Consider the following 25,029-nt stretch of genomic DNA (forward strand, 5'->3'; position numbering starts at 1 on the left):
CCACACCGAAATGGGTAACCGTTTGTGGAGTGTTGAAACCGCAACCAGGGGGCAGGGTCGTGGCCGGCGTGGCACATGGGAGCACGATCCAGTGTGCAGCCGGTGGTGACATCGACCGGGATGCCTGTGTCCTCAAGTTCCACCAGCGCCGTGCGGTGGTCGTTGGGAAATGCGTTACTACCTCGTCGATTCAGCCGTCAAGCGGATGCCGACAGAAGCTTCGTGCTAGAGCAAGGGTCGCTTTCGTGGCAAATCGCACGTCGCAAAACCATAACGTTCGACCCGGATTCGATGGAGGTGTCGATATGGAACACGTGGCTTCTCCTCCTTGTGCTCTATGACGCGTGGGTCGTCCCGTTACTCCTGTGTTTCTACGTGATCGATCCCGATGTTTGCCACGAAACCTGGCTCACCACAGTCGTCATGGCGTTTGACCTGTTCTTTGTCGCGGATATCTTTGTCCAAATGCACATGGGGTACTACATTGCTGGCGACCTCGTGCGCTCCCCGGCCAGCACCCGTCGGCGATACCTGACGTCGTTCCAGTTTCCCGTGGACGTGATCGCGTTGATTCCACTGCCGTTTTTCAACATTCCATTCAACCATGGTTGTGGCTTGGTCCTCCTCAACAAGTTGTTTCGCTTACGAAGCATCTTTGCGTACACGCTTGACTTTGACAAGGTGCGAGGCGACTTGACCTTGCACCAACTTCATGGATGGCGTAGGTGTTTGCCATGTATTTCAAGTTTTGCAAAGTCGTAAAAGTCGTCGTGGTATCGTTCTACAGCAGCCATTACATGGCTTGTGTGTATGTGGCGTTTGGAGAGTCGGGGGGCGGTCACGGGGACGAGAACGTGTGGAAGATGCGCCACCACTCGGACGATGGACACCATCGCCTCCCCACCGAGTACTTTTCCGCCCTCTTCTGGTACAACACAACCACCATCGACACGGTGTCCAACGCATGCCGTAGGTCGCTCGGGATCGTGTCCAAATGCGTCGAAGGCGAAACACCTCGGACGCTGCTTCAGTCGGCGTTCATGGCGGTCGTCATGATGGGCGGGTTCTTGCTCTTTGTGTACATTTGCGGCACTCTCTTTATGATTTCCAAATGCGACGCCAACAGCTCGGAGCGATTTGACGCCAAGCTGAACCAGCTTCGCTACGTCCTGTCTTTCCACCACGTTCCCCACAACATCCAAGAGCGCGCGATGGAATTCCTCGAGGTATGCGTCGGGTGTCCATCTCGACGCCTCTTGACTCGAAACTTGCCAACACAGAACGGCTTCAAAAGCGGCGACGCCAACGACCGCACCACGATGAAGCTTCTCTGTCCGTCGATTGCGAAAGACGTCAAGTTTACCCTCCTCAAGGCGATGGTGGCCAACGTGCCGTTTTTCAAGTGCTGCAATGCCGCCTTCACCCGCGCCCTCATTGACCTGATGGAGACGCAGTCGCTGCCGACCAACTACCTTGTCTGCAGCAAGGGAGAGCAAGGCGAAGACATGTACTTTGTACAGTCGGGCGTGTTGGCCGTCCTGATCGACAACATCAAGGTACTGCCATCGTTCGCGTCCCGCACGATCGCTTACCCCAATGGCAGGTGCGCGAACTACGAAAGGGTGGGTTCTTTGGCGAATTGTCGCTGTTCACCAACCAAGTTCGAACGGCCAACGGTACGACGACGCGATCGTTGGCAAACTTGTCGCGGTCATGGTTGACCTTGGGACTTTTCGATCGGCGTAGTGGTCACGGCTACGTTTTGCATTGTCCATCGGCTGTCGCGATCGCACGTCCGCCGAGTGTTGCGCGCGTACCCGCAATTCGAAACGCAAATCCTGGCGTGTGTCAAGGCCCTACTCGAGGAAATGGACCTCCACAACGATCAACTCGCTCGACGGTTGAGCTCGATGCAACTGGAATCGGTCAACAAGCGAGCCCAAGCCTACGGGAACTTTGTCAACCACGACGTTCCGTCGATGGATGCATCCAGTAAACGCCGTTTGAGCCACCGCTTTGTCGAGACAATCCCAGCGATGCCGACGGCGATTGACGCTGGACCTACGATGCAGGTATGTGTAAACTGCGTCGAGTTGTTCCGTCGTGAACCCTTCGGCTAGTTTACCTTTGGAGACGCGACCGTCGTCGCCCGTACAAAGGTGTGGTGGAAAAAGACATTGAAAATGAAATGGAAACAATTGTTGCTGCCGTCGGCCATCAACCGCAAAGCTCGTGTTCGACTCGTCTGGCTTCTCTGCGTCATGGTACGCACTCGTGATGGCTTGTCTCTGTCGTTCGCTTGCTCTCAACGCGCGCCAGGCCACGTCGTTGTACAATGTCGTGACGGTGCCGCTGATCAACACGTTTGAACTGATCGGATACCCCTTGTCCATCCTCCTCCTCAACACGTTGGCGGACGCAGTGCTTTGGCTGGATATTTACGGCAAATTCAACTTGTCCTTTGTCGAGGAGGCCGAGCAGATCATGGACACGGCCAAGTGCGCACAGCACTACCTACGCACATCATTTTACTTTGATGTCATGTGTGCATTGCCATGGTGGATGGTGTATCCTCCGCTGCACCTCAAGTTTCGATTTGCCCGAATTCTTCGGTACGCACGACGCTACCTTTCCCGTTCGAGGTCCCGCCATGACGCTCGTCAACGGCTAGGTTCTACACTTTCTCGGACGAACTCGAGGAAGTGGCGCTTTTTGTCCGGATCAACAGTCGGCGGCGCATCTTCGTGCTCGGGGTTGGACTGTTCCTGTGCTACCACATTGCGGGCTGCATGGCACATGCCCTCGTGTACGTGTCAGGATTTGGCGAGAACAACCATGGATGGCTTCCACCCAAGTCGCTCCAACTCGAGAAAATCCTAAACAATACCACGGGGGAGCTGGTGGGGTATACCTTTGGAGAGGACGACCGATTCGTCGCTGTCGACGATGCGTTGGTCAGCCACGTCCTTCTCAACCAGTATTTGCGAGCTCTTCAGTACGGCGCGGTGTGCTTGACGAATTTGGGGCGGCCGTTGGAGCCCGAGAACCTGTGGGAGTTCATCCTTGCATTCGTGCTCATGTTGTGTGGCATGTTAGTCATCTCGATCATCATCGACGAAGTTCAAAAACGAGTCACGGCATCCGCCGTCGAACAAATGGAGTTTCTGTCGACGCGGTCGCGGATCTTACACTTTTTACACAAACAAAAAGCCCCCGTCGAGATGCACCGCCGCGTGGCATCGTACTTGGACTTTTGGTGGAGTGCCCATCGAGGCGCCAACATCAATCAGCTCCTTAGCGAGCTGCCCAACAGCATGCAGCGCGAGATCTACGGATTCATCTGCTCCCCCGTTCTCGACGTGATCGAGCGAATCGACAAAATCGGCGAAAACATCGAACGCGTGACGGGCATTCTCCTCGACAACTTGGTCATTCAGTTGTACGGACAAGGCGAAATGATCTACCGCCGCGGGGACTATGCTGATGCGCTGTTGATCCTGCTTGTTGGGCAGTGTGGTGTCGGACACAACCCTCGCACGTCGGCAACGCGACCCGTCCGATCGCTGAAACACGGTATGCAAACGCTGCATGGTGATGGAAACAGCATGGCCTCATTCTCCTTTGTGTGTGCATGGTGCAGGAGACTTTTTTGGTGTGTCGAGTTTGAATCTCGACAACGAGAACGTTGTGCATAACGACCAAGCCCTCGCCCGAAGTGCGTGCGTGGTTGCGGTCGTGTCTCGCTCGACGCTGGCGCTCATAAATCAAGCGTTTCCGTCGTTCTGTGACGCCCTCATGGTTCGGGAAACCAAGCGATTTGGCGAACACCGCGCCTTGTCCAAGTTACTCGATCCGCAGGAACTTGTCGCGCTCGGGTCAAAGAAGAAACCGTTCGTGATCAATCCGGACTCGACCTTTTCCGTGTCGTGGGAGACGCTGCTCTTCTTTGGCATGGTTTTCCAAAGCATCGGTGTGCCATTTTACATGGCGTTTGGGTTTAACGAACAAGACATCGGACCGTCCGATGGACTCTCGATCGTGCTCGAGACATGCTTTCTCGCCGACATCTTCTTGAAAACCCGGACGGGGTTTCACTTTTACGGCAACAAGGTTCGTACGGCGTGCAAAGAAGGAGCTTGTCTGATGGAGGCTAGGTTATGGACAGGACGCGAATCCAACAGCGGTACCTGCGGTCGCTCCATTTTGTCATTGACGTGCTCGCAGTCATTCCACTAAACTTGGTAAACGTGACGCGGGACCAGCGATCCGAGGCGTGGAACATCAACAAGCTCCTGCGTCTGTTCAAGCTGTCGTCGCAGATCGAGCACTTGGAGCGGCACTACTACACGATCAACATCCAAATTCGGATTTTCAAGCTCGTGTTTTACATCTACTTGCTGGCGCATTACATTGGGTGTACGTGGTACAACTTTGCCAGCAACGCGTCGACCTTGTTTGGATTCATTCAAGAGACCCAGTTTGGCAAAGACCCGTGGCTTCCTGGCACAGAGCTCGACGTCGCCAACACCGACCTCTCGACATTGGGCAAATACTTTCACGCGTTGTATTGGGGCATGGGACTTCTGCTCGGGTTTGAACCAGGTCAATACCCCGAAACTCCGATCGAATACGTGTATACGGTACGCACGGACGTCGGGATGTCGTCACCCTGACACTGTCGACGAATGCGTGCATGTAGATGGTCGCCCAGACTTTTGGCGTGTTCTTGCTGGCGTATGTGGTCGGAAACCTCCTCGACATTGTCCAAGTCATGGAAGGCAACAACCGCATGTTCTTTAGCAACCTCAACTACGTACGCAAGCTGACAACGTACTTTCAGTTTACCGACGACGTGAAGGCCAAGATCCAGCACTTTTACTTTTATCGGTTGTTCCACAGCATCCACGAAGAGCACGTGCTGGCGCATTGCTTGGCGCCGTCCCTCGTTGCCGACATTCGCCTTTTCCTCCTCACGCCCATGCTCAAGAAAGTCCCGTTCTTTCGCGACGAGAACGCCAGCTCTAACGTGACGCGGTCGCTCGTTCGCCAGCTTTCCCAAATTCTCGTCACGCGTGGCGAAGTCGTGTGCCGACAAAACGAAATTGGGATCGAAATGTACTTTATCTTTACGGGGTGCCTGGAAGTGTTTGTGGCGACCGAAGTTACATTTCACGAAGTGGATTCGCCCCATATCGGGTTAAAAGTAAACGAGCTGCAGGCAGGGTCTTTCTTCGGCGAGAAATCACTCTTTTCCGATCAACCCCGCAACGCGACGATCCAGGCCAAGACGTTTTGCACGTTGTACCGGCTGTCCCGGAAGCACCTCGAGTCCGTGTTTGCCCAGCACCCCGAGTGGAAGGTCACCGTCATGGAAATTGTGAGCGCCATTTACGAAAAGCAGCAAGCCCAAATCGAGCAAGACAAGCACGACAAAGCCCATGGCGAGAGCGAAGCGCGCGTGATAAACAGTCGACGGAGCCTCCAGGATGACCAGGACCACCGGAATAGCAGCCATCTTGCAGGTCGGTTGGCACGACAGTCGTCATCCAAAACAGAAACGGAGCACGCCGCGTCGGCGTCGGTGGTGAATTCATGGTTCCGAAGCACGATGCGACTGCTCAAGGTCGTCGAGGTCCAGTCGAGGTTTTACGTGCGGTACTTGAATATTTTGTCCGTGTCGTTGTTATATACCGCCCTCAGCATCCCGTACTTTATCACATTTGGTCGTGGCCAAGAAAGGACGCACATCTCGAGGGTCATGTTGGTATGTCTACTCGATTCACTCCGCCATGCATCCTCCATTCGTCCTCATTCCGTCGCAATTGACAGGTTTTGGACATCGTCACGGACATTGTGTTTACGTTTGACATTTGGTTCAAGTGGAACTTGGTCGAGACGGTGGCGTCACGGGAGTTCTACGAACACCGTATCACGCGGGACAAGACTGGCGTCTTTGTCGATATCGTGACAGTACTCCCGATCGACTACATCTATTCGTCGGTCGTAACCAACTCGGCACTGCTGCGCATCAACCGTTTTCTCAAACTTCGTCAGCTCACGCACACCATCAGTGAAATCCACCGCTTCAGCATGTCGTACGAACTGAATCGGCTCAAGCTCCTGGCGCTGTACTATTTTATCATTTGCTACTGGACCGCGTGCGCGTACTTTGGACTGACGATCGTCGTTGGTTTCTCGGCCGAGTGGAATTCGTCACTTCCTGTCGAATACTTTGACGTACGATGCTTTACCGATGCGCCTTGACAAGCTGACACGGCGTTTTTCATGCTAGTCACTCAACCACAAGGACGACTACGACCTCGAGTTTGCCATCCACCAATTTTTGCGGTGCTTTTACTACGCTGCGACGATCTACACGGGGGCAGGGCTCGTCAATGAACCCCATGCAGCCATCGACTTTATCTTCCTCTTCGTTGTGACCGTGTTCGGGATGTTCTTGATGGGTTATGTCATCGGCGAAGCGTCGACGTTGTGTATTTACCTCATTCAGAATGAAGTCGAGTTCAAGATCAACCAAATGAACATAATGGAGTTCTTGGTTCGGAAGCGCATGGATAGGTCCGTGCACTCGCGCGTCCACATGTACCTGTCCTATTGGTGGTCGACCCAGCAAGGCGTAGCGTACCAAACGATTCTTGAGCAACTCCCGCCACGAATTCGGTCGCAAGCGTATATCCAAATGGCCCGCTTGAGTCTCGCGCGGTTTTCCATGCGGTACATTCGCCCGTTGTGCGACGCGTCCATGGGCGTCGACCTTGTCATGCACAGCATTGCCAACCGTTTGGTTTTTGAAAGTAAAGTTTGCATCCATTGCCGCCCGCCGTCGCTGACAACACTTGACGTAGGCTATCCCGCGGGCGAGTCTGTCATCGTTCAAGGCAATATTGGCCAGACCATGTATTTTGTGTCCAAGGGCAACCTGGTCACGGCGTCCGCCGCACCAGACTTTTCCTCGACTCGATATGTCGATGGTCAATTCTTTGGCGAAGAGGGGTTCCTGGCGTCGAGTTTTTGTCGGCATTCTGTCGTGACACTGCGAGCTTGTGACTTGCTTGCCCTCACGTCATCGGATTTTCTCATGGCGCTCAGCGAGCACCCTCACTTTGCCGAATGCGTCGCCATTGCATGGGACACGATTGTCAATCATAACATTACGCTCAAGGAATTGCATGGCGCAAGCGATGTCGGCGACTGTGTGTACAACATGATGGAACGAAAAAAGGCAGAGTTGCAGCATGTCAAGATGTCGTCGATTGACCGCGCCGAAGTCATGTTTCGCCATTTCCTTCGGCTGTTTGTCCGCCAAATGCCCGACAACTTATTGCACGATGAACATGCCATGCCCCACGGAACACAAGCCCAGTGCCAACACTGCGAAGACCTGCTTGCGACACTGTATTGCCGACTGTGTCCACAAGGGCTATGCGACGACTGCTCTCGGCAAATCCATGAAAACACGCACTTTGCCCACCATCTCGATTCCATTACGAGATTGCACACGCAGGAACCGCCCACTCCAGCACGGTCGTCGAGCAGCTACGGTCTCGCGGGCATAGTGCAGTCGCTTCAAAAGTTCAAAAAGAATCACGTGATGCCGGCAACTCAAGTCGCTGGAGACACGTCGCCACGATTCGCGTCAAAACACGTGATTGCGATTCCAAGCACCATGGTGACTGAGGCGGACGCGCGTAGCGACACCGTCAAGAACATCCAACGCGCCAACTCTCGCCGAGGGTCGAGGAAACACTCGGTCACGCGCCATACCCCCCCGATCGCGCCCGGTCACATTATGCCCGACGCCCTTGTTGACGAATTCAAGCGCGGCATGCTAAACATACCAAGACCAAACATCGACATACGATCGTCAGCTGACGCAGCGCCAGTCACTGCCGAGTCTACCTTGCTTCCGCCACCTCCCCACTCAACTGGCGCAGTGGCCTGCGCCACGGATTCGCTTCAACTGTCCATAGGTGGGGACCCCGACGTTTTGACGACGTCCTCGTAGTACCCACGTGGTGTTAAGATCAATGGCAGTACTGGTCAGATCGAGTTACTGCAGCTCGAAACCACACACACACACCAACAATGCCTGCGTCTCCAAACTTTGCATGATGGTCAGAGAGTAACCCCCGGCATGTTAAGGTGAATGGAGTAACCGAAGGCGGTTGCGTCGACCAGACACACGAATTTGGTGGCCCCATGGGCGGCAAGATGGTCGCGACATCTGCGACAGGATCGAGCAGGGTGGCACCCGTGCTTCTTGGAGACGCGTCCCACGCATCAGGCAACAGCTTTACACTCCGTCGTAGCAAGTTGTCGTGGGAAATCACGTACACGAAGACGGGAACGTTTGACCCGGACGCGTTCAGGATGCTGCTGTGGCAGATGGTGCTGTTGTTGTGCATCGTCATTCAGGCGTGGGTCGTGCCGTTCCTCGTGTGCTTTGAACACATCCATCCCGAACTCCAGGACGGGTCGTGGCTGATGAAGCTCACGTGTGTGTTGGAGGTTCCGTTCGCGGTTGACATGTACGTCCAGTCGCGCATGGGGTACTACGACATGGGCAACTTGATTCGAAACGCCAAGAGCTCGCAGCGAAGGTACTTGAAGTCGCGGAGGTTTGTCATGGACGTTGCCGCCATCGTGCCGCTGCCGTGGGTGTTTTGGAGCACGAGCGGCATCTACCTCGCCAACAAGCTTCTTCGGTTCCACAAGCTGCCCGTGTATACCCTTGCGTTCGACAAGGTGACCGACTTTTCCGTGTATACGTTTGTTGTCTTGAACGACGCAGTAGGTCTTGGCGCGGTACTTTACGTTTTGCAAAGTTGTCAAGGCTGTCGTGGTCATTCATTTCTTTTGTCACTACATGGCGTCGCTTTACGCAGCATTTGGCATGTCCCCCGAGAAAGGGTACTGGAAATTGCACGGGTCCGAGGACTTAGAACACCAGCATGTGCTCACGACGTACTTTTCGGCCCTCTTTTGGTAAGCACCTCGTTCCACAGCACAAACGGCGTTTGAATACGGGATTAGGTCCCAAGGGCTTGTGTCCAAAGTCGTAGAAGGAGATATCCCGCGCACACTTGCCCAAACTCTCTTCACAATAGTTGTGATGCTGGGGGGATTTTTGCTCTTTGTCTACATATGCGGGACCTTGTTTATGATATCGAAATGCGACGCCAACAGCACGGAGCGATTCAATTCAAAGATCAACCAGCTTCGACATGCATTGTCGTACCACCAAGTCCCGTCGAGTGTGCAAGAGCGCGCGATCGAGTACTTGGAGGTGTGTCGCATGCATTTTCGTGCGTGTTTCATCATCTAGCGTTTCTAGAACGGGTTCAAGAGCGGGGAATCGAATGATCGCAACACGATGAAATTACTCTGCCCGTCCATTTCGAAAGACATCAAGTTCTCGCTGCTCAAAGACATGACGTTGGGAGTGCCGTTTTTCAAGTGCTGCAGCGCCGCCGTGCTTCGAGCATTGATCGACTTGATGGAGACGCAGTCGCTTCCAACCAACTTTATTGTCAGTAAGGCTGGCGACCACGAAACTGGCATCTACATTGTCCAGTCTGGTGTGCTCGCCGTGCTCCACAACGACACCAAGGTGAGGCATATCTCGCTCGTGGTTTCACCGGCAAGGCAGTCGATTCTAAACAAGTCGCCGCAGGTTCGAGAGGTTCGAAAAGGCGGGTTTGTCGGCGAGTTATCCCTCTTTTCCAACCAAGTTCGGTCGACCACAGGTTCGTGTGTCGACCTCTACGAGATCTCGTCATGGTCATTCTAGTGGCAACTGCAACGTTTTGCATCCTACACAAACTCTCGCGAAGCCACATCCACCGTGTTCTACGGGCGTACCCACAGTTCAAGTCGGAGATCATGGCGTGCGTAAAAACCATGTTGGCTGAACGCGATCGGGACGGGTCCGACCCCAAGCAAACCCGCGCCAAGAAGCCCATCAAGGCGGCTGCGAACTGGCGCTCCTTGCGGCAGCACCTGGGCAGTGCCAAGAACCATCTTCTTGCTCAAAACCTTGTCACGGCGTCCAATTCAGTTGATCCAGTCGTCGTGGCAAGTCCGGTGGCTCTCGGAGGCAGCATGCGACGGTCAAGCATGCACTTTGTCGAGTTCAAACAAACGTCGGTTGTGGCGCTAGGCCAAGGCGTGACATCAAAGGACAAGGTAGACCCATCCGCGCTAACCCAAGTTGCTGACTGTCGCATCTGTCGCAGGATCAAGGCATCGTCAAGTCCATGTTGTTGCTGCGTTGCATAAGACACATGCGCGAATGGAAGCTTCAGCATTGCTTGATGAAGCACGCCATCCATCGCAAGTCGAAATTTCGCCTCGTTTGGCTCGTCTGCGTCATGGTACCATCGATTTGTTGTCGTTGGGATGTCGCAATGACGTGTTGCTCTAGCTCACGAATCTATACAACACCATCACGGTTCCCTTGGTCAACACGTTTCAGCTCATCGGGTACCCGACCCACGTTCTCGTTCTCAACACTGTGGCGGACGTCGTGCTTTGTGTTGATATTTATCTGAACTTCCACTTGTCGCATGTGGTCGAAGCCGAAGAAATCGTCGACACCGTCCAATGCGCGCAGCGGTACTTGCGATCGACGTTCTTCTTTGACGTGCTCTGTGCCTTCCCGTTCTGGGTCATGAGTCCGTCGCACCACGCGCTGTTTCGGTTTTGCCGCCTCTTGAGGTAGAATCCGTCCGTGTACCCCACACGAGGTGTCACACGCAAACGTAGATGCGTCTATTTGCAGGCCAACTTGACTGAAGTCGAGGAGTTTGTACCTATTGGCAGTCGAAAGCGCATTGTCCTGCTCGGCATAGGCCTCTTCGTGTGCTACCACTTTGCCGGGTGTATGGTCCACTCGTTGACGTTTGCGATGGGATTCACCTCCAACTCGCACGGATGGCTGCCGCCAAAGTCTCTCCAGCTGGACAACGTGTTCAGCGAAACCACCGGTGCCTTGATAGGGTATCACTACATGGACGGTTCCGTGTTTGTGCCGGTGGACGACGCGTTGGTGACCAAAGTGCTTGTCAAGCAGTACGTGCGAAGCCTCCACAACGGGGCAGTGTGTCTCACGAGTCTGAGCCTGACGTTGGAGCCCGACGTCCTGCCAGAGTATGTTTTGGCGGTGGTGCTCATGCTCAGCGGCATGCTCGTCATCTCGCTTGTGATTGATGAAGTCCAGAAACGCGTGACGGCGTCCGACTTGGACCAGATGGAGTTTTTGTCGTTACGATCGCGCGTCATGCACTTTTTGCACATCCAAAAGGCGCCGCTGGAGATCCATCGCCGAGTTTCGTCGTCGATGGACTTTTGGTGGAGTATTCACCGTGGCGCGAACATCAACGAGATGTTGAGAGAGGTGCCCAACAGCATCCGGCGCGACATTTACAGCTCTATTTGTGCTCCAGTGTTGGACTTGATGGAACAAATGGACGGCATCAAGCCGCACTTGGAACAACTGACCGGACTGTTCCTCGACAACGTGGTTATTCACTTGTACGGCCAAGGGGAGATCATGTACCGCCGGGGAGATTACGCCGATGCGTTGTACGTCTTGTTGGTCGGTGACATCGTCTTGGTCGCCAACACGCGGTCTTCCAAAGCCATGCCCCAGCGATACGTGAAGCCAGGTACGTTTGTCGTGGCATGCGCTTTGCTGACAGAATTTGTCAAGGCGAGATTTTTGGCTGCTCGAGTTTGTACATGGGAAAGGACTGCGGAGTTCACGTCGACAACGCCATCGCTCGAAGTGCTTGCGTCGTCGCGTTGGTCGATCGACCAACCATTCAATCGTTGAATGCGAAATTCCCTACATTTTGCACCAATTTGCTGAAGAAGGAACAGAAATTGCTGGCCGAGCACCGGGCCATGACGCGGTTACTCGAGCAGAAAGAATTGGCTGTATTGACTAGTCAAAAAAACAACGGGACGATCGACCCCGATTCCAATGTTTCCGTCGCATGGGAGACTATCCTGTTCTTTGGAGCAGTGTTTCAGCTGATCCGAGTGCCGTACTTGTTGGCGTTTGGAGTCGCCCCAACGATCAACGGGCGCGACATGGTTGCGATCGTGGTCGAAGTCCTCTTTGCTGTCGATATCGTGCTCAAGACGCGAACCGGGTATTACTCGTTTGGAAACAAGGTGCGATGGACGTGTTTGCCTGTAGGCAGTGTGCTCTGACGCAATTACCTAGGTGACGGACAAGGTCAAAATACGCCAACGGTACTTGCTCTCGATGACGTTCGTGATGGATGTCGTGGCTGTGCTGCCCGTGGACCTCGTCAACGTCGTCACGTCGAAACGTATGGAATGGCTCAACGCCAACAAACTCGTACGTCTGCTCAAGTTGTCGTCGCGTATCGAAAATCTCGAGCGGCACTACTACAACGTCAGCATTCCCATCCGAGTGTTTAAGCTCGTCTTTTACACGTTCCTCCTCGCCCACTTTATCGGGTGTACGTGGTACAACTTTGCAAGCGATGCGGCCGACGTCATGGATTACAATGGCGAGAACCAATTCGGACGGTACCCGTGGCTTCCCGACAAGAACATGGATGTCGCCAATGCCAACACGTCGGAAATGCACAAATACCTCCGCGTCCTGTTTTGGGGCTTGGGGCTGTCGCTCGGTTTTTACAAGGGCGAGCACCCCGAAACAATCCCCGAGTACATCTTCACAGTACGTCTGGCTGCAACGCCCGACGACTCGATCTCATCGCTTCGAGTGTGTTGTACAGATTGTTGTCCAAACCGTCGGCGTGTTTCTGCTCGCGTACCTCATCGGCAACCTCCTTGACATCGTGGGCGTCACGGAAGGCAACAATCGCGTGTTTTACAGCAACTTGAATTTTGTTCGAAAGCTGACCGAGTACTTTGAGTTTTCCGACGACGTCAAGGCCAAGATCCAGCACTATTACTTTTACCGGTTGTTTCATAGCATTCATGAAGAGCACGTCCTGACCCAGTGCTTGCCGCAGTCGCTCGTCGCGGACATTCGGCTGTTCTTGTTGACGCCCATGTTGAAAAAAGTCCCGTTCTTCCAAAACGAGACGGCGACCTCCAACATTACGCGGTCGTTGGTGCGCCAGTTGACCCAAGTCCTCGTGACTCGCCATGAAATTGTGTGCCGTCAGAACGAAATTGGCGTCGACATGTACTTTGTCTTCACGGGGTGTTTGGAGGTGTACGTGGCGTCTTCCCAAGTGCACGGGAACCACGGCATTGAATTCGTCAACCATCGCGGTACTAAGGTCAACGAAATCGTGGCCGGGTCGTTTTTTGGCGAAAAGTCGTTGTTTTCGGACCAGCCCCGCAACGCGTCGATCGAGGCCAAGACGTTTTGCACGTTGTACCGGTTATCGCGCAACCATTTGGAATCGGTCTTTGCGCAACATCCTGAATGGAAGGTCAAGGTCATGCAAATTGTAACCAAGATTTACGAAGTTCAAGCCAAGGCGTATCGCGAGCGGTTGGCAAGTGAAGCCGTTGGCCACAAGACCGAAGGCATTCGACAGAATGGGTCGACCAAAGGACCCGTCGAAAGTGCGTGCAGCATTCACAACCTGTCGTCGGGGTTCGAGGACAACGACGTGGTCGTGACCGCACCGTGGAGGCACACGTGGAAACGAAACCTCATGTCGATCGAGATCCAGTCGCGTTGGTATCGCGTCTTTCTCGTGATGTTGTGTGCCGCATTGTTGTACATTGCCCTGAGCGTGCCGTACTTTGTTACGTTTGGACAATCCGCCGACACGTCCTCGATCAGCATCGCTATCGTGGTAATTTGTGTCGCAAACTGTTTCCGGTCCCTTCACACGTTCCTGACTAGGCGCTCAACATCCTGTCGGACGTTGTGTTTGCCTGTGATATTTGGTTCAAGAGCCACGTCGTCGAAACGACGGTGTCGCGCGAGTTTTACGAACATTCGTATCATTACGAAGGCACGAGCATCGCCTTGGACATCCTCGCGATCGTTCCAATCGACTATGCCGTGTCCCCCGTCGCCGGCAACGCGTATATTTGGCGTCTCAACCGGTTCATGAAGCTTCGTCAGTTGGCCCATGTCATTGGCGAACTCCAGCGCTTCAGCATGTCGTACGAATTGCATCGCCTTCAGACAATGGCACTGTATTACAGCGTCCTGTGTTACTGGACGGCATGTGCATTCTTTGGGTTGACGTTCGTCGTGGGGTTTAGCACCCAATGGAACTCGTCGCTACCGCACGAATATTTTCAAGTGCGTACAACGTAGTTGTGACGGTGATGAGCGTGTGCCGTCGAATTCATGCGTTTGTAGTCGTCGACGAATCGCTCGGACGTACTGTTTTCGCTCCACCAATTCGCGCGATGCTGTTACTACGGCGTGAATTTTTTCACGGGGTCCGGACGAGTGTACGAACCGACGGTGAGTTTACACTTTGTATTCCACTGCATCGTAGCCGTGTTTGGTGTCTTCGTGATGGGATACATCATCGGCGAAGGCTCGACGTTGTGCATCTACCTCATTCAAAACGAAGTCGACTACAAGATCAACCAGATGAACGTGATGGACTTTTTGACTCGAAAACGCGTCGACGTCCACCTCCATTCGCGCATCCAGAAATTCATGACATTTTGGTGGGCTTTTCAAAACGGGGTGCCGTACCAAATGATTCTCGAACAGCTGCCCAGTCGTATACGTGCCCAGGCCAACATCGACGTTGCACGGAGAAGTTTGTCTCGCTTTGCTGTGCGGTACATTCGTCCGCTCGTCCACCATACCCCCATGGGCATCGATCCAGTCATACACAGCATAGCCCATCGCTTGGTTTACGAAGGTATGTCGATTCAGAATTGCCGAGCGATGTTGACGTGACTGCGTGTAGGGTACCCCACCGGCGAATCCGTCATTGTGCAGGGAAACATTGGTCACACCATGTACTTTGTCTCGACAGGAGCGCTTGTGTCGGTGTCGACGAGCCACAACTTTGTCTCGGTGCGGTACGACGAAAACCAGTTCTTTGGCGACGATGGTTTGTTCGATCATGCGGCACGCCACTACTCGGTCGTGACGTTGCGAGCGTGCGATTTGTTGGCCCTGACGGCGAGTGCACTCATGGCAGCGTTGCATGAGCATCCTCGCCTGTCAGAATGCTGCAAAGTGGCCACAGACATTGCGGCTCGGCTGTCGAAAGACCTGAACGGTCGACAAGTTGGTGCGATGAACATCGGCCGGATGGTGTGCGACGAGCTGGTCCGAAACATTTGCCAGCTCAAGTATTTGAACCTGATGGACTTCGAACCAGCAAACGTAATGTTTGGCAACTTTATCCACCTGTTTGTCCTGAGCAGACCGGTCGGGGTCGTCGACGCAGACAACACTACGATCGAGGTTTGCCAGCACTGCGAAGATCGGTCCGCCGACCAGTACTGCAAGCTTTGTCATCAAGTGTTGTGCCCCCAGTGCGCCTGCGACATCCACGACAACTCGTACTTTGCCTTCCATACCAAAACCATGACTAAGTTGGACAAACCCATGTCCCGTCCGCTACTATCATTGACCCAAGGAAACGCGGCACCACATCAAGTGCTGACCCAAGTCAGGGCTGGACCTCCCCCTCCCCCCGCGAGTTTGTGCGACCGCATGTTTGGCATTGTGCAGCAGGTCATGCAACGGCATCGGCGTCCTGAAGAAATTAGCTCCAGAGTCATTCACGTGTCGAGCGATATGATGTCGGGGTCATTTGAGGGAAGCGGAAACCACGAAGCGCCGAAACGACACGCCAAACACAGCCATCACCGACGGTCCTCGCGACTAAGTCGCAATATCAGCTTGCGCGACGGCGTCCAGACTGTCCTGTTTGGGGGCAAGAGCAATGCAGTTGTGCCTGCGTGGCAAGATCGCCCATCTCGTAGCCAAGGCGGCTCATGTCGAGAAACCAAGCCCCTCGATACGGCGGCTGCGAGGCGACGAGCAAGCGTCGATGCCAACCAGCTCATGATGAAGCAACACGTCACATCAATAGCCCCGGTCGCATCGCTCACTGCGACACAACGCACTCCTCCATGGCCTGCGAAAATTTCGACGGGAGGCCCTGTGCTTGTCGACCCAATACAGCACGTCCCTTCCACGAAGGATGGTGCCACTCGCAATCTACACCAGATAAGCCCCAACTACGACACGGGAACGACAGAAGGTCCGGCAAAGTTGCTCGTCGACTGCTCAGTGGACGGGCCAAGTCAACACGTTTTGGTTGCTGTACCCAAGACGGAATAAGGCGAGATAATGTGCCAAGTGCTGCCTTCGGAGGCGCTTCCATAAACAATCCTGCCGACGGATGGCCAACACAGTAATGGGATTACCATGCCCAAATGTATACACTCGTACGACGCATCACAACACCCGTGCCAACGTGGAGGCGCCAACGGATCATACGCTGAGATAACGCAGCGACATCAACATAATCGAGAAGATCTGTTACTGCGTGAACCATCATGTCCGCCGTGGTTTAAATTTGGGCCATGATGTCATAACACTGTACTTTCGTTAGTTCTATTTTGAGGACGTTGTTGGTGTCGGTGTTCCTGGCAAAACTGCTGATGTGGTATTGACATTTCTCCCGAAGAGAGATTCACCTCCCGTACATGAGCTTCAAGGTGGTGTCGTCGACAACTATCAAGGGCTCAGGCAGGTCCTCCGGCCGGGTGGCTCCGACAATGCTCGGAGACACGAACTCGATGAACAGCATCTCGAACATTCGGCGGACGGACTTGACGTGGGAGATTGCATACAAGTCGACCCGGACCTTCGACCCCGACTCGACCAAGATGCAGCTGTGGCATACGTTCTTGCTTGTCGTCGTGTTATACGACGCATGGATCGTACCTTTGCTCACGTGCTTTGGCCAGCTCAACCCGGCAATATGCCATGCATCGTGGCTCCAAGTCGGCGTCACAGCAGGCGAATTCTTCTTTCTTCTCGATGTCTACGTTCAAATGCACTCGCGGGTCTACCTCTTCGGGAATCTCATTCGAGACATCAAGGTCATACGACGTCTTTATGTCGCGTCATGGGGATTTCCTCTGGACATCGTTGCCCTCCTCCCGCTTGCAGCATTCTTGCCAGCCTCTCTCGACCTGTGCGGTCTTGACTTGGTCAACAAACTGCTGCGGCTGCGAAAAGTGCATGCGTACACGCTCAAAGTTGACAAGGTACGACGAACAAAACGACAACGAAGTTGACGACTTCTTGAAGGTGTTTGCGCGGTACTACAAACTGTGTAAAGTTGTGAAAGCTGTGGTGGTGGTCTACTTTTCATGCCACGTCATGGCTTGCATCTACGCATCGTTTGGCAAAAAGGGCGATCCGTCCACCGTGGACGACGCATGGAAGCTCTACGACTCTTCAACGTCTGCGCACCACCGCCGGCGATTGACTGCGTCGATCCAAGACGGAGAAACGAAACAACTCTTGACCGAATACTTTGCGTCCCTCTTCTGGTACTACTTGCCGCACTTTCCAACCACATGAGCTAACGCTTTGCAGGGCAATGGGGCTTGTGTGCAAGTGTGTTGAAGGACAAATTCCCCGCACGTTGCTGCAAACGGTGTTCATGCTGGCAGTCATGGTGACGGGGTTTCTTTTGTTTGTGTACATTTGTAGCACGCTCTTCATGATCTCGAAGTGCGATGCCAACAGCACAGAAGTGTTTGACGCAAAGTTGAACCAACTCAAGTACATCATGTCATTCCACCAAGTGCCCATGGACATTCAAGATCGGGCCATCGAGTATTTGAAGGTGCGACGACGAGTTTGGCGCGGGGACTAATTTACACTATCCCTGCCTAGAATGGGTTCAAAAGCGGTGAAGCCAACGACCGCCAGACGCTCAAACTCCTTTGCCCGTCCATTGCACAGGACATCAAATACGCAACACTCCAGTCGATGGTCACGAGCGTCCCGTTTTTCAAGTATTGCCGCGCCACGTTCGTCCGCGCCCTGATCGACTTGATGGAGACCCAGTCGGTCCCGACCAACTACATCTTGTGCCGAAAAGGCGAAGTGGGGCAAGACATGTACTTTGTTCAGTCCGGCGTCATGGTCGTTATTGTCGACAACGTCAAGGTTCGGCACACGTGTTGAACAAACTGTCATAATGTCGTGCAGGTGCGCGAGCTTCGTAGTGGCCATTACTTTGGCGAACAAGCCATCTTTATCAACCAGATTCGTAGCGCTACTGGTACGGACGACAGCACGCATGGCCATTCCGTCCTCATGCACTGGACAATGTAGTTGTTGCGTCAACGTTTTGCATGTTGCAAAAGCTGTCGCGGGCGCATGTCCGCATGGTCATGCAGGGCTACCCAGAGTGCGAAGGTCAAATTTTGGCGTGTGTGTCGACCATCGCGGAGGAGCAACGGAAAGTGAGCATGTTGATTCAACAACGGTCATTGTCGAAGTCTATTGGAGTGGGGGCCGTTCGCGCCGACGACTCCTCGGCATCCAAGGTACCCACGACGAAACAAGACGTGGTACAACGGCGAATGAGTAAACGGTTTGTGGGGCCGATCGGGGACATCTCGGACTTCCAGCATGACCAATTGTCCACGCGCACCCACTCTGGACTGTACCGACTCCTCTTGAAGACACCCATCCCCCGCAAGTCCACCGTTCGACTCGTGTGGCTCGTTGCTGTCATGGTTTGTTGTACTGCTCTGGTCGCGTCCCTTGATGCATTCTGACATAGGCAACCACCGTCTACAACATCGTCGTGGTTCCGTTTATCAACGTGTTCGACCTCGTCGGCTATCCCGTCTCCGTTTTCATCCTCAACACCTTGACCGATGTCGTGCTGTGGCTCGATATTTACGGCAAGTTCAACTTGACGTTTGTGCACGAAGCTGAACACGTCGCCGACACCATCAAGTGCGCCAACCACTACTACGAGTCGGGTTTCGTGGTCGACTTGGTCTCGACATTTCCACTGTGGATTGTGTGTCCGTCGCTCCACATCCCGCTGCGCGGGTTTCGCCTACTGAGGTGCGAACCGCGTCAAGACAACCCTTTGTCCGTAATGTGGTACCGTTAGGCTGCTGCACCTCCATGCCGAGCTGGAAGAAATGGGCTTATTCGTCCGAATCGATAGTCGCAAGCGCATAGTCTTGCTTGGGCTTGGCCTTGTCCTGTGTTATCACATTGCCGGTTGCATGGCGCACTCGTTGACGTTCGCCCTCGGCTATGGGGATTCGAATGACGGGTGGCTGCCGCCCAAGACCATTCGCCTCGTGAAGATTGTGGACAATTCAACCGGCAACTTGGTTGGGTACGACTACATGGATGGTGCGCGGTTCGTGTCGTTGTCCGACCCCTTGGTCGGTGAATGCATCCTGCGGCAGTATACACGCGCACTGCAGTATGGCACCGTGTGCTTGACCGACCTTGGGCACATTCTCGAGCCGGAGGCTCTCGAAGAGTTCGTGCTGGCGCTGGGCCTCATGTTGAGCGGCATGTTGCTGATTTCGATGCTCATTGACGACGTCCAGAAGTGTGTGACTGCGTCTGCCGTCGAGCAATTGCAGTTTATGACACTGCGGTCGCGCATGATGCAATTTTTCAACAAGGAAAAGATACCCCACAAAATTCGTCGGCGCGTGTCCGAATACATGGACTTTCGATGGAGCGCCCATCGCGGCGCCAACATGAACACGTTGCTCGGTGAACTGCCCACCACAATCCGACGCGACATTTACGGCTTGATCTGCGCCCCATTTCTGGACGTGATCGAGCTTTTTGACAACATCGCGCCGCATTTTGACCGAATCTGCGAACTCATTCTGGACAACCTTGTCGTCAATTTGTACACGCAAGGGGAACTCGTTTACAATAAAGGCGAGTATGCTGATGCACTCTATGTTCTCGTGGCCGGAGATGTCATGGTGGTGTCGAATACTGCTGCTCAGACGGCGTTGCCGCTGCGATACGTCAAGATCGGTACGTGGGCCTCCATCGTCGTCGGTGGAAAATGCAAATTGATCCGCGTCGGTAGGGGAAATATTTGGCTGCTCGAGTCTCGTCCTGGACGGTGAATGTACGGTGCATGCTGACAACGCCGTCGCTCGAGCTGCCTGCGTTGTCGCCCTGATCAGCCGAGACACGCTGAAGGCAGCCGCTGCAGAGTATTCAAACTTTTGCCAAGGTTTGCTCAAGAGGGAACAGAAACTACTCGCAGAGCACAGAGCCATGACGCGGTTGCTCGACCAAGCAGAGTTGGCTGCGATGTCCCAACGCAAGCCACGGGGCATCCTCGACCCCGACTCGCTATTCGTCATCGCGTGGGACACGCTGCTCTTTTTCGTGCTGGCAACGCAAGTCGTGGCAATTCCGTTCTTTTTGGCGTTTGGCTACGCGACGGTTGGCGCGACGTCCCGCATCATGTACTCGGTCATAGTTGAAGTCGTTTTTGCCCTGGATATGGTGTTGAAGACTCGCACGGGGTACTATTCGTTTGGAAACAAGGTGCGCATGGTTGTGACGACGAGAACTGTGGCTCATTTGTGCGGCCACGATGGCTTGTAGGTGTCGGATGCGGCGAAAATTCGATACAACTATTTTCACTCGGCCGAGTTTGTCTGGAACGTGGTCGCGATCTTGCCCGTGGACATCGTTGCTCCTGGATTCGAAACCCACCACTCCGAAGTGTGGCGTCTCCACAAGTTGGTGCGACTGTTCACGCTACCTGGGCAAATTGAAAAGCTGGAGCACTACTTTTTCACCCACAGCATTCCGATTCGTGTGCTCAAGGTCGTCTTCTTTGTGTACTTGCTCGCCCATTACGTTGGATGTGCATGGTACGGTTTTGCCAGCTTTGGTTGTACGATCTGGGGCGACGATGACTGTCCGTTTGGTAAAGATGCATGGCTCCCGAGTCAGGACATTGCGTTGAATCATCCAGGCGTGTCCACGACGGTCAAGTACACGCGAGCGTTTTATTGGGGACTTGGCCTCCTGCTTGGGTTCAACAAAGGCGACGTCCCAGCGACTCCATGGGAAGCTGTCTTCACAGTACGTCAAGCCTGTTAATACGTGCCACTATCTCTTGTCGACCTCTCACGCCTCTCCTAGATCGTCGTCCAAACTGTGGGGGTGTTTTTGTTGGCTTATGTCGTGGGCAATTTGCTCGACGTCGCGCAAATCATGGACGGCAACAACCAGTTGTTCTACAGCAACTTGACGTACGTCCGCAAGCTCACGCGGTATTTTGACTTCACCGACGACGTCCGGACCAAGATCCAGCACTTTTACTTTTATCGGTTGGCCCACAGCATCCATGAAGAGCATGTCCTGACGAGTTCGCTTCCCCCAAACCTTGTCGGGGACATCCGGCTTTTCCTGTTGACTCCCATGTTGCGGAAGGTGCCCTTCTTTCACGACGAGATCGACAGCGACTCGCATGTCGCTCGCCTCCTCGTCCGGCACTTGGCCCAATTGCTGGTGACGCGCCATGAGATTGTATGCCGCCAGCACGACGTCGGGATCGACATGTACTTTGTCTTTGTCGGGTGTTTGAACGTGCTCGTGGCCCAAGTCGACAAGGACATGTCCGCTGTCCGTCACAGTTCGATCACGTTCGAGACATCCCAATTTGGTACCAAAGTCAACGAGCTCCACGCCGGGTCGTTCTTTGGCGAGCGTGCGTTGTTCTCGGACCAGCCGCGCACAGCGACCATCCAAGCGAAAACGTTCTGTACGTTGTACAAACTGTCTCGGACGCACTTGGAATCTGTCTTTGTCCATTACCCGGCGTGGAAGGCCAAGGTCATTCAAGTCGTCCAAGAGTACTACAGAATCCGTCAAATACATGTTGAATCCGTTGAGCCCAAAAGTCCATCGGCGCAGCCACGTGGCGACGTCGACGCGGCATTGTACCGACCGATCCCAGTTGAGGGCACGTGCTTTCGACACATCACTCAAACCATCGCGTCCAGCTGGACATGCCGGTTTGTGTCTCCAAACCAAGTGCTCGAGAACGTCGTGAAGGCGGTGACACAAATCGAAGTCCAGTCGCCATTCTACCGCGGATTTTTGCATCTCGTGCGGTGCACGCTGTTGTATGTCGCCGTGCGAGAACCATACATGGTGGCGTTTGGCGCGGCGATTACTCCGACTGTGGCTACAGCAGCAGTGTCGGTACGTCCCGTCCTCCTTGCTCAAAACACGTCTGAGGCATGACAACCAGGGACTGGACACCGCTGCCACGGTCGTGTGTGTCCTTGACTTGTGGTTCAAGTGTCACATTGTCGAAACTCCAGAATCGTTTGAGTTTTACGATCGAATTCCGCGTCCGTCCCGAATTGGCCTTGTCTTGGATGTCCTTGTGGTTCTGCCGTTCGACCACATTTTTGCTACCGTCGTGGTAAACCAAGGGGCGCCGCTGCGCCTACTTCGACTGCTCAAGCTGCGTCAACTAAATCACGTGTACCGGGAGCTCGAACGCTTCAGCATGTCCCACGAGCTCAACAAGATCAAGTTGCTGGCATTGTACTACTTCATCATTTGCTACTGGACTGCGTGTGCGTATTATGGCCTCGCTTGTACTGTTGGGTTCAGCAACGTTTGGGAGTCGTCGCTTCCCGTCGTCGACTTCGAGGTACTGTCGAAGCCGTCGTCACGGTCGAGTGCATCTCACAGAGAGTTTTTCTAGTCCACGGGCGTGTCCGGAGGTTTTGATGCGCTCTTTACCATGCACCAGTTTGCTCGATGCATGTACTACTCGCTGTGCATGTACACGGGGGTCGGCATGGTGTACGAGCCAACGGCGCAGTTGCAATACGCATTCAACTGCATTGTGCACGTGTTTGGGATCTTTGTCATGGGCTACGTTATTGGTGAAGGGTCGACGTTGTGCATCTACTTGATTCAGAACGAAGTCGACTTCAAAATCAACCAAATGCACGTGATGGAGTACCTCGGTCGGAAGCATTTGACCCGGCAACTCCACGTCCGCATTCACAACTACCTGTCGTACTGGTGGTCGTTCCAACAAGGTGTCAACTACCAAGCCGTCCTCGAGCAGCTGCCGCCGCGCATCCGTGGCCACGCTGTGTTTGAAATTTCCCGGCGCAGTCTATCACGCTTTTCGGTGCGATACATACGCCCTGCCGTCCAGCAGTGCGGAATCGACTTAATCATTCACAAGCTCGTACGTCGCTTGGTCTTTCAAGGTATGCAGTCTCGATGAAGAAGTGGGTTGCTGACGCGCGTGTAGGTTACCCTGCCGGCGAGACGGTGCTCATCCAGGGCAACATTGGTCACACAATGTTCTTTGTCTCGAGCGGAACGGTCATGACGGTGTCGACCGCCCCAAACTTCAAACCATCGCGGTTCGAAGAGGGGCAGTTCTTTGGCGACGAAGGCTTGATGGCCTCCGCCGTCCGTCAATATTCGGCCGTCACGCTACGAGCGTGCGACTTGCTGGCGCTGACGGCAGAAGATTTCTTGGCAGCGATGAACGAGAGCCCACGAACGGCAGAGTGCTGCAGGGTCGCGCAGAGTGTAGCCAAGTCCCAAAAGAGTTTGAAACACCGTTTGGCGCAGCAAAAGGGGTCGTTCGGCCGCATGATTTGCGACAGCATGACGCACATGGCGCCGACGCTGCGGTCGTTGAAGCCAATGACGCCAGAAGTGGCGGAAATCGTGCTGGGGCAATTCGTCAAACTCTTCCTACCGTCGCCGCCGCCGAACGACGACTTGGGGACGTGCGTGGCCGACGCAACCACGATTTGCCACCACTGCGAATCCATTGCGTCGGCAGTGTACTGTCGACTGTGTCAGCAAGCGTTGTGTGACAAGTGCTCGAGTCTCATGCACGACGCCTCGCATCTGTCATTTCACCTGCCAAGTATCGCAAGGCTCAGAGGAGCAGTCGAAAAAAGTCCTCCCGCGACGCTCTTGGCACCACGATTGCGTCGGTTCGTGTCGTCCATGGTGTTTCGCCGTCGCACCAAGACACGATTCCATGACAGGTCTACCACTGGTCTGGACAACAGTTCGTCTGTTTTGAGCGTCACCCGGCTGTCGATGTCCACACCGATGCCGTCGCAGCCCGAGAACGACACGTTGAATGACAAGTTGTCGAGACGGGGCAAGTTTGGAATCCACGTCAAGCGACTGGGTGCGTCGACGAGTTTTCATGATGGGTCAAGTGGACCCCCAGTGTCCAAGCTAACGCACACGAACTCCGAAGCAAGTCTTTTTGGGACAATCCATTCGCAGTCGACTCGAGGCGGACGTGGGCAAGTCGATCGAATGCAATTTCGCGATGCCTCCGTCGAGACGGCTGAAAATGCGCCGCACACAACGCTCGAACCGTCCCACCGCCGCACCCATTCGAATGGGCTGAAAGTGAGCCACAGTTCCCCCAAGATTCAATTCCGTACGACAGACAACAGAAGGAATGCTTCTGGCGGCAACGATGACATCCCCAACGACTCCACCGAACCATTCCCTCCCGGAGATGTCGATTTATCGATGGACACGAGCACTCGGCGTGATTTCAACGGCGTATCCACGAAGCTCTCCAAGCTGGAGGAAGCGATCGACGCAACGATGTCGGTCGCTGCTGCGGACAGCAGGAATTCGTTTACCTCGACGCGAGGAGGAAAACCAACTAAGGTGTCGACGTTGGACCATGACGGCAACTAGGAGTCCACTCCAGACACTCTTTAACGGATATGACATCGTTGATTCTTGTGGTCGCATCATGCCACGGAGTGATGACGCATCTCCCGTGCGACTAACAGCGACGGGCACTTTTGCCCCCTCAGTCTCCGTTGCACTGATCTGAGGTCTACACTGCTTCAGACAACTCGGAACTGTGCAAGCATGTCCAATATCAATGTCCGAAAATGGCATGCGTCGGTCGATGAGACATTCGTGTGGCGTGTGCCAGGCCGCTTCAATCGCAATACTCGTCGTCTTTCCACCGTGTTCGAAGT

The 25,029-nt window shown here is 54.2% G+C and overlaps 3 protein-coding genes across 6 annotated transcripts; all 3 read left to right on the top strand.

Moving 5' to 3' along the window:
- Positions 1 to 163: 163 nt before the first annotated feature.
- On the top strand, positions 164 to 8,071 carry H310_00151 (hypothetical protein). The gene is made up of 15 exons (XM_008862805.1): positions 164 to 681; positions 726 to 928; positions 974 to 1,226; positions 1,281 to 1,556; positions 1,604 to 1,676; positions 1,747 to 2,072; positions 2,121 to 2,264; positions 2,320 to 2,612; positions 2,672 to 3,573; positions 3,641 to 4,110; positions 4,155 to 4,640; positions 4,700 to 5,764; positions 5,830 to 6,237; positions 6,293 to 6,815; positions 6,867 to 8,071. The coding sequence occupies exons 1-15, from the start codon at positions 292 to 294 to the stop codon at positions 8,024 to 8,026; spliced, it is 6,972 nt and encodes a 2,323-aa protein (XP_008861027.1). The 5' UTR covers positions 164 to 291; the 3' UTR covers positions 8,027 to 8,071.
- Positions 8,072 to 8,207: 136 nt separating this feature from the next.
- On the top strand, positions 8,208 to 16,520 carry H310_00152 (hypothetical protein). 4 transcript variants are annotated; one of them, XM_008862808.1, is made up of 16 exons: positions 8,208 to 8,766; positions 8,816 to 9,006; positions 9,055 to 9,307; positions 9,356 to 9,631; positions 9,695 to 9,767; positions 9,812 to 10,206; positions 10,257 to 10,394; positions 10,445 to 10,737; positions 10,786 to 11,687; positions 11,732 to 12,198; positions 12,251 to 12,736; positions 12,795 to 13,835; positions 13,886 to 14,293; positions 14,354 to 14,461; positions 14,538 to 14,873; positions 14,922 to 16,520. In XM_008862808.1, exons 1-15 carry the CDS (start codon positions 8,221 to 8,223, stop codon positions 14,595 to 14,597), a joined length of 5,637 nt encoding a protein of 1,878 aa, XP_008861030.1. In that variant the 5' UTR covers positions 8,208 to 8,220; the 3' UTR covers positions 14,598 to 14,873; positions 14,922 to 16,520. The 4 variants fall into 4 exon arrangements, with proteins under 4 accessions (XP_008861030.1, XP_008861029.1, XP_008861028.1 ...); XM_008862807.1 differs by having other exon boundaries at positions 13,886 to 14,461; XM_008862806.1 differs by having other exon boundaries at positions 14,354 to 14,873.
- An 83-nt stretch (positions 16,521 to 16,603) lies between these two features.
- H310_00153 (hypothetical protein) lies at positions 16,604 to 24,815 on the top strand. The gene is made up of 14 exons (XM_008862810.1): positions 16,604 to 17,247; positions 17,291 to 17,535; positions 17,582 to 17,834; positions 17,885 to 18,160; positions 18,203 to 18,275; positions 18,329 to 18,735; positions 18,783 to 19,075; positions 19,125 to 20,026; positions 20,082 to 20,551; positions 20,612 to 21,097; positions 21,158 to 22,222; positions 22,272 to 22,682; positions 22,737 to 23,256; positions 23,301 to 24,815. Exons 1-14 carry the CDS (start codon positions 16,681 to 16,683, stop codon positions 24,734 to 24,736), a joined length of 7,404 nt encoding a protein of 2,467 aa, XP_008861032.1. The 5' UTR covers positions 16,604 to 16,680; the 3' UTR covers positions 24,737 to 24,815.
- The last annotated feature ends 214 nt before the right edge of the window (positions 24,816 to 25,029 follow it).

This window comes from Aphanomyces invadans (genome assembly GCF_000520115.1).
Source record: "Aphanomyces invadans strain NJM9701 unplaced genomic scaffold supercont1.1, whole genome shotgun sequence".
In the NCBI taxonomy this organism is placed as follows: Eukaryota; Oomycota; class Saprolegniomycetes; order Saprolegniales; family Verrucalvaceae; genus Aphanomyces; species Aphanomyces invadans.

What these genes read in the sequence shown, in the direction of transcription:
- H310_00151 (XM_008862805.1), top strand. Translation starts at nt 292, where the DNA reads ATGGAGGTGTCGATATGGAACACGTGGCTTCTCCTCCTTGTGCTCTAT. An exon ending in TCTGGCTTCTCTGCGTCATG is followed by an intron (nt 2,265 to 2,319) that starts GTACGCACTCGT and finishes AACGCGCGCCAG; the next exon opens with GCCACGTCGTTGTACAATGT. An exon ending in ACATCTCGAGGGTCATGTTG is followed by an intron (nt 5,765 to 5,829) that starts GTATGTCTACTC and finishes CGCAATTGACAG; the next exon opens with GTTTTGGACATCGTCACGGA.
- H310_00152 (XM_008862806.1), top strand. Translation starts at nt 8,221, where the DNA reads ATGGGCGGCAAGATGGTCGCGACATCTGCGACAGGATCGAGCAGGGTG. An exon ending in ATACCCTTGCGTTCGACAAG is followed by an intron (nt 8,767 to 8,815) that starts GTGACCGACTTT and finishes ACGACGCAGTAG; the next exon opens with GTCTTGGCGCGGTACTTTAC. An exon ending in CCAGCGATACGTGAAGCCAG is followed by an intron (nt 11,688 to 11,731) that starts GTACGTTTGTCG and finishes GAATTTGTCAAG; the next exon opens with GCGAGATTTTTGGCTGCTCG.
- H310_00153 (XM_008862810.1), top strand. Translation starts at nt 16,681, where the DNA reads ATGAGCTTCAAGGTGGTGTCGTCGACAACTATCAAGGGCTCAGGCAGG. An exon ending in TTATTGTCGACAACGTCAAG is followed by an intron (nt 18,161 to 18,202) that starts GTTCGGCACACG and finishes AATGTCGTGCAG; the next exon opens with GTGCGCGAGCTTCGTAGTGG. An exon ending in CGCGGGTTTCGCCTACTGAG is followed by an intron (nt 19,076 to 19,124) that starts GTGCGAACCGCG and finishes TGGTACCGTTAG; the next exon opens with GCTGCTGCACCTCCATGCCG.